General features: G+C 34.3%; 1 protein-coding gene across 1 annotated transcript; it reads left to right on the top strand.

Moving 5' to 3' along the window:
- Positions 1–7,211: 7,211 nt before the first annotated feature.
- LOC117336457 (branched-chain-amino-acid aminotransferase, cytosolic-like) lies at positions 7,212–13,292 on the top strand. Its single transcript, XM_033896980.1, has 10 exons — positions 7,212–7,468; positions 8,930–9,124; positions 9,629–9,739; positions 10,074–10,202; positions 10,316–10,476; positions 10,799–10,941; positions 11,359–11,444; positions 11,813–11,881; positions 12,309–12,446; positions 12,707–13,292. The coding sequence occupies exons 1-10, from the start codon at positions 7,337–7,339 to the stop codon at positions 12,746–12,748; spliced, it is 1,206 nt and encodes a 401-aa protein (XP_033752871.1). The 5' UTR covers positions 7,212–7,336; the 3' UTR covers positions 12,749–13,292.
- Positions 13,293–13,329: the final 37 nt, after the last annotated feature.

Genomic DNA, 13,329 nt, shown 5'->3' with positions numbered 1-13,329 from the left:
AGAGTGGTATATTTTTACCGGGAGAACGTACGATTTTGACGTAAGATACGAAAAAAGTTACGAACACCTTTGTGAAACGCACTTACGAAATTCGTAAGTTTTGCGTAACCTTTTCGTAAATATTTACGAACGTTCGTAAGTTACGAAGCTTTGTGAAACGATACCCTGGACGACAATATGTCTGTCTCAGAGCAGTGTAGGAACACAGGTACTTGTGGACATGATTATGATGTTTCTAATTCAAATGTTTCATTATAGACTAGTAAATTATTGTATTACAATCGCATGCTTAATTTCTAAAAAAATTATCGTACCTCGGCCTTATAAATACTAAGTATTTATAAGGCCGAGGTACGATATTTTTTTTTAGAATTAAGCATGCGATTGTAATACAATAATTTACTCATCTACTTGGCTACATTCAAACCTTAACGAGTGGTTAAGAATGCACCAAGTTTGAATGATGTTTCTGTACATTTTCTTCCCTTTCCCTACAAACAGTATCTTTTGATACAAGTGATAGTGCCTTGTGACATCAGTGACGCGGCCTGGTGATACAAATCTGTCCAAAAGTATCTTTCGATTTTATCGCGGCGGTGTATATAAAGTATCGCCGATTTTACCGAAACGATTTGGTAAAACGATACGATCTTTCAATAATTTCAAATTCTAATGCTTTTTAGATCAATACATTGCAGATCCCGGAAGGACCAGCCGCCCATTGGACCACAACGGAGATATGGCCGACGGATATCCGGTCAGGTATTTCCGACCAGTCTAGTTAATGATTTTTGACTGTCTTTTTGCTGTTGTAAGATTGAAGGGCAGATTATTTGTCAGATTCAAGTTCTTACAAGGCTACATTCAAACCTTAACGAGTGGTTAAGAATGCACCAAGTTTGAATGATGTTTCTGTACATTTGCTTCCCTTTCCCTACAAACAGTATCTTTTGATACAAGTGATAGTGCCTTGTGACATCAGTGACGCGGCCTGGTGATACAAATCTGTCCAAAAGTATCTTTCGATTTTATCGCGGCGGTGTATATAAAGTATCGCCGATTTTACCGAAACGATTTGGTAAAACGATACGATCTTTCAATAATTTCAAATTCTAATGCTTCTCAGATCAATACATTACAGATCCCGGAAGGACCAGCCGCCCATTGGACCACAACGGAGATATTGGAGGGCAGATTATTTTCAGATGTATTTTTTCTGTTCTTTTTTAGGACCAGCAGCTGATTGAACTACGGCTGATGAACATAGTAAGTTATGTCATGTATTTGCCCACGTTTCATTAAAGTTAATTAAAATTAACAATAATCATCTTATTAAAAACTAAATAAAATAATACCGATAAAAATTTAAAAAGAAATAAACAGAATAAGGTTAATAAAAAAAAATAGAAATAAGAAATTAACTAGATTTAAAATGTCTAAAAAAAATTAAATTTGAAGTGAACAACAATTAAACAATTTTTAAAAAATATATCAGTATGAAAAAAAAATAGATTAAAAATTAAACCAAATATAAAGTTCAAAATAAGCGAAAAAAAAATATAAAAATTAAATATAAAACCAAAATTAAATTGATATAATACCAATATCTAAAAATATATGCAAATCGAATAAAATAAAATCATAAAACAAAATTTTTTCAGAATTGGTTAGAAAATCATTTGTGCGACAATATTGATTTGATTTTACTAAACAATTATTTAGTAAAACGATACTGTATTACATATTTCCAAACAACACTCTTTAGATTAATACTTTTTCAGATCCGGAAAGGAGCAAAAGACCTTGGCGGCTGGAACGGTGATGTGTTTAATTGGTCTATCAAATAATGTTTTGATTTGATGCTTTAAATATTTTCAAAAAATATGTTTTGAAATGTGTTTTTGAATTTTTGATATTCTACATTATAGAAAAAATAGATTTTTAAATTTATTCTTGGGGGTCAATTTTTTCGCATTTTGACGTAATTTTTTAAATATTAACCAAAGATTTCATTTTCAGATCGACGTGAAATTAATTATTCAAAATAATTTGAAATAACTTTAATATTGAATATTGAATATTTAATATTGAAAATTCTAAAATATTTTTTGAAAGCTTGTTTTAATAAGAATACAATATGAATGAACAATAAGTAAGCACTATGATGCCAAAAAAGAGAGCAAAACGACATCAGCAATTACAGAACATACGTATATATGAGTTTAAGTGTGAAACTGAATATGTTTATATGTCATTGAGTCTGTCGGTTCTATGTGTATGTTTGAGCGAGTGTTTGCAATCTTGTCTGTAATTGTGTAGATCTAAAGTGTAACTGTCTGTCTGAGTATATGTATGATTGTGTGTTTATGTAGCTGACTCTTAATTGAGTTGTATACAAGTCTGGATGTATGATTGACAGTTAAATTTGTATTGTATATCTTGTCGGTAATTGGGTGGATCTTAAGTATAAAGTATAAAGTATAAAGTTTCATTCGTTTAACGTGTTAAAAGTCGTAGCTTTTGTTTTAACGCGTTAAAATGACTAAAATAACAGACCAATCGAATTCCCTGTTTCATATATCTTCTGGAGAGAATTGACTATACCGTCAGCTATTACTTTTATATTTAGATTCTAATCGTGTGTTTATATTTACCAGTTGTAGGAATATTTACTGTCATCAATGTTGCAATGGCAGCCGACCAGATAGACGAACTATCGACAAGTAGGTTCTACTTGTAGTAGATTCTAGGCTGATGTTGGAGTGATAAATACAGTCTCTCTACATCTCGTTTTCTGTAAACTGCATTTATAACATGGTATATTGTGAGATGTTCTCTATTATTTCATCAATGTTCAAAGATGACAAAACTACCAAATCACTGAACAAATGCCACCTCCGTGTCTAGTCGGTGAGTGCAGACACAACTCGGAACGTCAGTACACGATGTGACGTCATCAGAATGTACCAGTTACAGTAATGTACAACAATGTATCTTACAGACCTTCATGAATACACAAATGACCAAAAGAATGAAGTGCTCACAGTGACAGAGAAAAAAAATTGTTAAATTCATTGCACAAATTGATTATTTTGATACGGTCTCTGTTTAAATCGGTTTTCAGAGATATCAACGTTCTCTTTGACGTGTTGATATTCTGTCAACGCGTACTGTAATATTCTGTCATTAAACTGTTTGAAATAATAATAAAAAAAACATCTGCAGACCAAAACAAACCCAACGCCGACATCGGGATTCACACGTAGTAGTCATACGTTGACTTTTCATTTTTTGGACAAATAATCATTGTCAAATAATTTATACATGCCCACTGACAATATCGCTGACGGGACTGAGGGATTGTCTTGGCACAGCCCCAAGGCATTCTTGTACTACTGCCCGAACCTCTCTCCTCGAAGCCTCCATATTTTCCCGCTTCCCTGAAGAACTTTCACCCGAATGCTGATATGCAAGGGTGCAACTGATTGGTTAATCTGATAAAGTTTAACGCGTTAAAATTATTATGAACGTGATGAAACGGTCTTTAACGCGTTAAATGATAACTACATTTAACGCGTTAAATGTGTTTTAACGCGTTAAATGCTAACGCGTTAAATGTATCTCGTTTTTGACATGAACGGCCTTTCATACCGTAGGCGCGAGCCGAATTTTTTTTCCGTTTTTAAGGATATAAAAAAATCCACCTCCGAAAATAGGGAAAATTTACCTAGAAAAGGTAGAACAATTCACTTTAAAAACTTATTATTTTTCCTTAATAATTGACAGGTTTTTAACTTTTGGAATCTGATAGAATGTGTATCTAAAGCGAACCCTATATGCTGCTAATTTGTCGACAACAGATGCCAGTGCCGTTTCATGTTGTACGGTGTTTCCATCATTCGTATCTGTCGGTAATTATTATTTACTCTATTCACGTTAAAACCGCGCATTCTTATCCGTGTTGTGTTTCTGTCTTGTTCTCATTATGAAATCAATCAACTTCACAAATTATAATCAACTTATCGAATCTATGTGCTGAAGTTAAGCAAAATTTCGTATTAAGATATAAATATTGACTTACCAGGCAAGTGCAGACGACCGACACACAGGTCTGAGAATTGATATACTAGTATAAAAGTCGGAATGTTCCGGATGTACAAGATTAAGTTTTTATTGCCTTCAAGAAAACATTTTCGGTTCGAAAATTTACAGATATTTATCGAAATGTTTATAAAAATTCGTTGTTTTTTTTTTTTTTCCTTTTTTTTTTTTAGATTTTGGATGTCAAAAAGTGGGTGAAGGGGGGGGGGGGGGGGGGGGCAAAAAGATCTGTTTGCCCTCCACTGTCAAAAGTGGGAGGGGGCCCTGTCCCACCCGCCCCGCTTCCTACGCTACTGTTATATGTTAATCCACTTAAGTATTTACAATATTGATGTGGATCAAAATAGAAATGAATTGAATAAGAAAAACCTTTTTATCAGATATAAAATCTTACATTCATCCATTGATCATTAGTCATGCTTTATTTCATTTCATGACGTACAGTAAATTAATTTTAGCATACATGTATTTCTATTTTCTTAACGAAAGAATATCTTTAAACTGTAATGTTATTCTTTGGAACTCTATGTAAATCTCATTGTAAGTGAGCAACAAAACATTTCTTAGTCTTTGAAATGATTTTAGCTAGAAGACTAGAATCAGTTCTTAAATGTAATAATTTTCCATATAAACAGCAATCAACAGATCAAAAAGGATTAAGTACTTAGTTAACTTCTTTTAATTTACATGAATGTATAAATTTTGATTTGAAAAGAGATGAAGATGTTTATGTAGACTTCTTAGACAGCAACGTTAACAAGGCATTTGATACTGTATGGCATGCTGGTTTACTGTACAAACTTAATGATATATCGGTATTACTTTAAAGTCATGGCATATTTTAAAAACTATATATACGGATATAACAAGTAGTGTTGTATTTAATGATTTTTAATTCAAGATGGATCCGTATAGGGAGAGGGATTACAAGGGAGTGCGTTTTGTGCTAAAATGTACATTGTATCCATAACAAGTTTATAGATAGTGTTGAAAAATATTGAAATTATATGCACATATTGTCGATTTAAAATTAATGTACCAACACAAGTTGATGACATGTGTCTGCTTAGTACACAGCACAAAAGCTTACAGAATGTACTCGAGATATGTGAATTGTATAGTAAACTGTGGCGCTTTACACAAAATAGAAATTTTCGAGCATCTTCTCCCATATAAAACAAATTGGTATTATGTTAAATTATAATTTTAATAGTATTTAACGCACAGTACGTGTTTGTAATGAATTTAAAAGTGGTATCATGAACTTAACTAAAAGTGGAGCTCAACTTAAACGTAAATCCTCTATCTATCGGTAAAATAATTAAATCAAAAGTTTAAGTTTCGGCACTTTATGGGTGTGAATTGTGGTGTCTACCAAAAAGTTGAATTTCAATGCTAGCAAGATCACAACGTTTTATTTTAAAATCTATTCAAGGGTTACTTGGATGATGGAGTATATAGAAGCGTATATAGATACTTAGTAATTGTTGTTCTTGGTAGATCATGTAACCTAGAAAGAACTTGTGTATCATATCTTGTATGTTTTACTCGATTATTTATGGCATATACATGTATATGGAGACCAATATGTATAATAACGGTTTCCCTTCGTGCTGAGTGAGTGGCATGTCGTTTTTATCGATTAGTAGTAACGTGCTATCATGTTTATCGGTTAGTCTTGCCTACTCTATCATGTGTTTCGAACGGCCGTGATTGAATAAACAACAACACACGTCCTGAAGTATGCAAGTTCTTTATTAGAGAACACAACATGGCACACAATATGTGGTTCAAATAATGAAACAAAAATTACCTTTATCTGACAGTTCTCTGCTCATATTTCTATGTACGTAATATGTCACATATTCGTTGCAAAAAGTTTGTTCATAATTTATGTAGATCTACAAAACTAGTAAAATTCAAGTAAAAATACCTACAATTACGACAGGTAGATTCTACTACGAAATAGAAAGGACAGGAGATTTCATCAATCTAGGTCCATTTAAAGTGCCTTTCATACAATATGCATATTACTCAATTTCAAATCTCGATTAAAAATACCGAAACAAAAACACAAATCGACAGTAATAAACTAACTTTATCAAGTCAGAGTAGTTAACGTTCCGATAGAGATAATCAAGAGTTGTCTACCCTGCTGGCAGTGGTTCGATTTATTCATTTTTAAATATCCATAAATCATTAAGGATTGAATAAAGTTATTTTGAGGTGTATGGGGGTATAAACCCCAATAGGTTCGCAGTTCATAAAATTTGTCTCAAGACCTATTGAGGTTTATACCCCCATACACCTCAACATAACTTTATTCAATCTTTTACTTTATATTTATATATCTATATATTTTATATTTTTGTATAATATTTTGTCCTTTAACAAATAGGGACTTGTGCAAGTCTACCACGGAACTTACCGAAATGTCATCACTCTTCGTCTACATATGGTTTTAATAACGAATTAAAACAAATATTATTTTTAATGGAATTTATTTCATATAAATATGAACACTTTTGAAAAGGAATTAAAAAATATAGTCCCCTACTTTTAGAATGACAAATGTATGTGGTAGGTTCATTGAGTCTGAATTAAGTGGAAATATAAATATTTATGGATATCCATAAATGAGTCGAATTATGGATATCCATAAATCATTTATGGATGTTTAAAAATGAATTATGGATATTTGAAATGAATTATGGATATCCATAAATAGGGATTTTTTTCCACTTTGGCTTGCCATAATGAATTACCTTGTAGTATCATTCCAAGTCACATGGGAATGTTTACTGTGTATATATATATACACATACATAAGCTGCTAAGCTTGTAGGGAGCACACGCATGTGTGACGTCTGTGTACACTGTACACATACCAGTCGATATTGATAATGAATGGAAAAGTTTGTAACTCAATCATAGGCACGCTGAAAGGAATTTCGTAATCGCCTTGTCTTATACGGGTCAACATCTGTAGGGGGTGTGTCAGGTCACGTGATATTTGTCTGGAGGTGTGTCAGTGACGCATGAGCTTTTATCCAATGAAAGCGCTCGACACAAAGTGATTATGAAACACGGGTATAAAAGCTTCCCCATGCGGTCTATTTGTAAACAAGCGCAGAACTTTCGTATTTTCAATTACACCATAAAAGTTATACTTGAAAGGTAGTCGAGTTACTTTTAAGGTTGTAAAGTTACATAAAAGGTGGAAAATAAGTTAATTATGGACACAGTTCGAAAATCACTTTTAGTTTCAGTGCGGAAACTTAACCATTTTTCATCTGTTTCTCGCTGTGTTGGAACACAAACAAAACCAAGCCAGGATGACGAAATACCAGACGGGCGGTCATTCCAAGTAAGAGTTTGTTTATTTTACAATAACATACCTATACCGTCTAGATCTTTCTTGTAATGCCTCATCTTATATTAATTGCTACGTTTTGCGACCAATACGTTAATATAGCATTTGAGATACAAAATGCATATATATATATCGATAGACAATTATATAACTTCAAATTGTATTTCTGTTGTTTTGTTTTGGGGATTTTTTTAATACAATCATTTTATTATACAATGCGTTACTTCAACATATACATTGTATTTTAATGAAAATAAATCAGTTATACAATATGCCATCAACCCTATGGCCTATATACATATACTAACGCATTCTTTTTTACAATAAGATTTTTCTCCGCGAGTACATCAAGTTACATTTAACATGTGAGTAAGGAAATAGCTGTAGATGATAATGGGTGAAACATTTAAAGAATTCTCATAATTGTTCATATCTCTGAAAACAAAAGTCATTTTAAAGAACTGCCTTAATGATGCATTTTAATTTCCTAGTTTCCTTTGACAAAATAGAATACAAAATATGAGCTTCGTTACGATTAGAACTACCCGAAGAAAACTCAATTAACTGATGCGTGAAAAAAACATCGCAATAAAATAATGTAACAATAGGTGTTATTATAAAGTATACATTATTTGTTCCTTCATCAAAGCACACAGGAAAACAAGGATCTGTTTAACTATCAACACCAGTTCACGATAACACGGATGTACCTGTCGGATCAGTCATACTTCCTTGAACATAGCGATAGTTTTGTATGTATGCAATCCAAATTAAGTGATAAATCTAACATTTGCCAAAAGAGAAAAAGCACACACACACATTTGTGTATATATATTAAGCCCTATCACTCTCCGATTTTAAGTACAGACACTTAAATTATATCCGGCTCGAGGCTCGATCGTGACTCGGCTATGAAAACGGGCTTGTGATTTTCAATGGAATTTTTTCAGTTTCCAATTCAAACATTTTGTAAACAAACAGGCACATAAACAACCGTGTATTATATGCTCATATCAAAACTATATTATGTTATTGAATAATACGTTTATAAGATATTGGGACTTTTATAGAATATATTCAGGATCAAGTAAAGAGTTCTTATAGGATTAGATTAAATCAGATTTAGTTTTAGATGCAATGAGCAACATCCGACAGCTAAAAAAAGGTTGTTTGATTTCTTGATTTATCATCCGTGAATAGTCGGGGTTATTTGAGGCGTGGTATCCTTGTACGTGTAGTAGCTGATGGCTACCCAAATAAACCTCGCATAATAATTAGATCACATCTTACGCAAGTACTCAACCAGTACTCATGCAGGACCGAGATATTACGTACGATATTGCTTTGCATTATATATAATGTTTCCATGAGTCATGTAACTGTAAGATGTAACTGTAAGATATGCCGTATCACGCACATCATCATACTGACAGATGTCTATTTTTGACCGTACAGGCCAATGACACGATGGTGTACCGAACCCACCGGCCTCAGGCCAAACCCAGCAAGGACACCCTCAGCTTCGGCACCACCTTTTCAGACCACATGCTGACCGTAGAATGGGAGGGTCAGTGGTCAACACCAGTAATATCTCCACTAAAGAATCTTTCGTTACATCCGGCAGCCAAAACGCTCCAGTACTGCACACAGGTAAAGTAAGAGGGAACAAACGGAACCAGATCCAGCCAAATAATGCTGTGGGTATCAGCTTGTGTAATGTAATATAAGTCAAATGCCAACCAATAACAGATGACCAATTTTTCGAAGGTTACTTGCATAAGCTAATTGTTCAATATCCTCGGGGTGTCTCGCGCAAGTATTAGCTGACGCAATGCTCTCTTGGAAACAATAATGATTGGGGACCGCAATGCATTATGGGAGATATTGCATCATGACCAAACGCATTGGACACATGCGTTAATTATCTAAATACTGAGCCATTGCTTAATCAATTTTCCTAATTAAACAAACTAGCTCTTTTACATCATGTAAGGTATTGAACGCACAACAGATAAAAAAAAAATTATTTCTACTAAATTGAAATAAGTTCGTGATTTTATTTGGTAAAACTTTTTAGGAAACAATATTTTGGTGTACAAAATGATGAAAATTTTATAAAATTTTCATTCATTATGATTTCTTTGTTTCACTTAGGTATTTGAAGGAATGAAGGCATTCCGTGGTTACGATGATAAGGTTAGGCTTTTCCGGCCAATGAACAATATGGAAAGAATGGTCAAATCTGCCGAGAGGGCAGGGCTTCCGGTGAGTAAACTGTCAGGTCTATGCTAACTAGAAATAATGATAAAATGATAATTTCTGCCGGAAGGTCATGACTTCCGGTTTAAAATGGTGGCACTTCTCGATAGGCTAGAATTTCAAGTACAAGAACATATCAGAACTAGCGAGATAACTGACTTAATTCTAAGTGTGTTTCCAAGAAACTGCCTCAGAGATTTAAATATCACAGATATAAGTCTCTGAATGTCTGTAGGTTTTATTGTCAAAACTTTTGAAAATCCGGAAAAGAGATAAGCTAATTTTTAATTACATGTACTTTCCCAAAAGCGTTTTTAACAGTTTTTGTGATATTTGACAGACATTTGACCCCGAGGAGCTTCTTGGCTGTGTGATGAAACTGTTGAGCTTGGACAAGTCTTGGGTCCCGAGGGCTACACCAGATATGCCCTACTCCGCCTACCTGCGACCAACTATGATTGGTACAGAGGTATGTGTTTTAACAACGTGTGTAATTTCAACTTCAGTTATAGTAGCAATGAATATCGGAAATAATCATTTTGTCGATTTAGAATTTTCATTTGTTTATTATCTGTGTTACAGCCGGCCTTAGGAATAGATAGACCAGCCTCATGCCTGCTCTACGTCATCGCTGGGCCAGTTGGCCCTTATTTTAAGACGGGAATGAAGCCAGTTTCCCTCTTGGCGGACCCAAAATACGTCAGAGCTTGGCCTGGGGGCTCAGGCATGTACAAGATGGGAGCGTAAGTATAAGGCGACTTAGTTCATTTATTTACTGTGAATAAATAAATGTTTATAAAGAGTTCAACTGAAGAGCCAATCGTAACATCTCGGCCAGTTCCGTCAAGGATGTTTGATTCCGAATTTTGGCGGAAATGGCCGAGATCTTGCAGTGGAAATTTCCGGTGTTCGAACCTTAAAATTCCTATAAATGTGTGTGTGTCCTTGCAAAGGTTAACGTATGCCGCTAGGCCTTCCTGCTCTCTCAGGCTTCTTCAGGCGGACTTTTTATGCGTGTATCATACAAATATTGAATTAAAAACTTGTATATCATTAATATCTTAGAAACTACGCCCCGACTATAAACATCCAGAAGGCGGCGCTACAAGCGGGTTGCCAACAGGTGCTATGGTTACACGGGGATGAACAGGAAATCACGGAGGCAGGAACGATGAACCTATTCCTTTACTGGATAAACACCGATGGAGGTAAGTCCAGTCTCTGTCGACAAGACTTGAATGACTAAGAGTTTTGTTATTTTTTTTTTGTTTCTTGTTGTTGTTTTTTTTTTTTTTTTTTTCTCTCCATAATTTCGGTGTGAAGTTAAGGAGTATTCAGATGTTATGAAACGTTAACGAATCAGGTACCATTATTGGTACGTTAACCCTTGAAATTTATGCTAATATCAGAAGCCAAATTACCAAAATTTAATTAAAATATCTGCACTAATAGTCATATATAGCAAAATTCGCTGTTGATAAATACATCTTTAATACTTGTTGTTTTTGTTTATTTGCGCGCAAAATTGATTCAGATTTCGGTTGTATCAGAGTTTGGCTTGATTGCTTAATCTGATTGGGTGTTGATTAGCGGTGGCTAATTTTGAACTATGTTTCTATTTATAGAGAAGGAGCTAGTTACAGCGCCCCTGAATGGAATAATATTACCGGGAGTCACTCGTCAATCTGTGCTTGACTTAGCGAACCAATGGGTGAGTACCTCGTGTAGTGCCCGTATGTGTGAGTGAAAAAATATAGATCTAGTTAACCAATGGGCAAGCACCGTAACTAATGCCCGTATGTATGTGATAGCATACCGATATACAACCAATCGTAATAGACAGGTTCCTTATGCAGCACACAGGAGCTTGACACAAATTCCAAAAGAACGGTCCATGCTACATATTATACCTATATATATATATATAGACCGCGGGTTGAGAATTCGTGTCAAGGCCCTGTGGTAGAGCATAAGTTAGTACTGGTTATTTGTCAGCAATATACAATAGGTTTTACATTACAGTCAAACCTGCCTGAATTGAGCGTTTAACCTTTAATAATTGATTTCTTCTGTTGACAGGGTGAATTTAAGGTGACAGAGCGATCAGTTACTATGGCGGAATTGGTGAAAGGAATAGAGGAAAATCGAGTAAGTATTTAACTTACAAGCCACCTAAATTTTGGAGGTCGTTTCGGATATTTCCGAAAAAATACAAGAAAATGACGAATTGATAGGCGTTCAAATAAAAACGAGAGCAAACTCCTTTGAATATACAATGTATACAAAATATTGCAAAACTGAGAAAAACTTTCTGAAATGCCAGATAATTCTCCATCATATAGTACATTGTAGTAAATGATAGAGAGGCTTACAGTTTTTTCATTATACTTCTTCCAACCAAACTTAAAAAGCAAATTCTGGTTATGAACCAACACAAGCTACGTAATACAGTACACTAACATACAAAAAAGACAGATTCCGGATTCTCCCTTGATGATATGATACTGTATATGTTTCCATTATATGACATGGTTCCATTTATTTTTATAACAAACCTCGGTCGTCTCCGTTTCAGGTAATAGAGATGTTCGGGTCAGGTACGGCGGTGTCCATCTGTCCAGTCGGAAAAATCAAGTACTGTGACCAGTGGTATACTGTGTCCAACCAACAGAAGCAGGCCACAAGGTTGTTCGGACAACTGACCGCCATACAGGTAAGTTGTAATTATTTACACATTACGGCAGAGACCTATTTATAGTCTCTAGATAGGCCACAGATATAAAGAAACGAAATCTCAAAATTTACTGGAAGTTGCAGAAAGCAAGAAAAATACGTAGATAAGAAAACGATATATTTATGTTTTTTAGATTTGAGGTTTTCACCAATTATTAAATGGATGTCTTTAAAGTTATCTGCTAATTTACTAAGCTGTGTACTTGGTTATAATGGGTTTTTTTTTTTTTTTTTTTGCAGTATGGAGAGTGCCCGAGCGACTGGGCAGTAGAAGTCGATTGACCACTTGAAAGAGTGACGTGATCCCTTTCAAAGGCAGCTGCACCGTTATGGACGGTCTTAACAACGTCACTTCCGGATTCATCCAGCTAAGTGACGGTGTATCACGTGATTGTAAAAACACACGTGCTCAAGGAAGCTAACGATCTAATCTACATGGCTCTCAGTTTCAATGTAGATATGCACCTAAATTACTTAAGGATACTTTTGGAAACTTGTTTTTCACGAGAGTACCATACTTAGCACGGCATTGGCGGACTGTCCAGATACTTGACGCCTGCTACAACACATTCTTATAATGTAATCTGCATCATGTATGGAGTTTATCATTTTGATTTATTATTTTACTCACGTGGGGATGTTTATGACTTAATATGGTTATAGCTGTAGTAAATGGCTTGAAAATATACAAAATATGTTTTAAAGTCATCATTTGCGGGTTCGTTTAAATGTATTTAATCCATTTTGAAGTTGTTGATTTTGTTAATGTTATATTTATTACGATTTGTCAAAAGTTATTTATTTTGTAATAAATATTTTTACCATACACGGTTATGCGTGTTTTATTTCTGAAACTGAGGACA

The sequence above is a fragment of the Pecten maximus genome, chromosome 10, assembly GCF_902652985.1.
Source record: "Pecten maximus chromosome 10, xPecMax1.1, whole genome shotgun sequence".
NCBI classification, from domain to species: Eukaryota; Metazoa; Mollusca; class Bivalvia; order Pectinida; family Pectinidae; genus Pecten; species Pecten maximus.
This window is presented reverse-complemented; position numbering and strand designations above follow the sequence as displayed.

Bases quoted from the DNA above. Each gene is read 5' to 3' on its own strand.
- LOC117336457 (XM_033896980.1), top strand. From the start codon at position 7,337: ATGGACACAGTTCGAAAATCACTTTTAGTTTCAGTGCGGAAACTTAAC. The intron at 10,203-10,315 runs GTATGTGTTTTA...TCTGTGTTACAG, and splicing joins CAACTATGATTGGTACAGAG to CCGGCCTTAGGAATAGATAG. The intron at 10,477-10,798 runs GTAAGTATAAGG...TTAATATCTTAG, and splicing joins GGCATGTACAAGATGGGAGC to AAACTACGCCCCGACTATAA.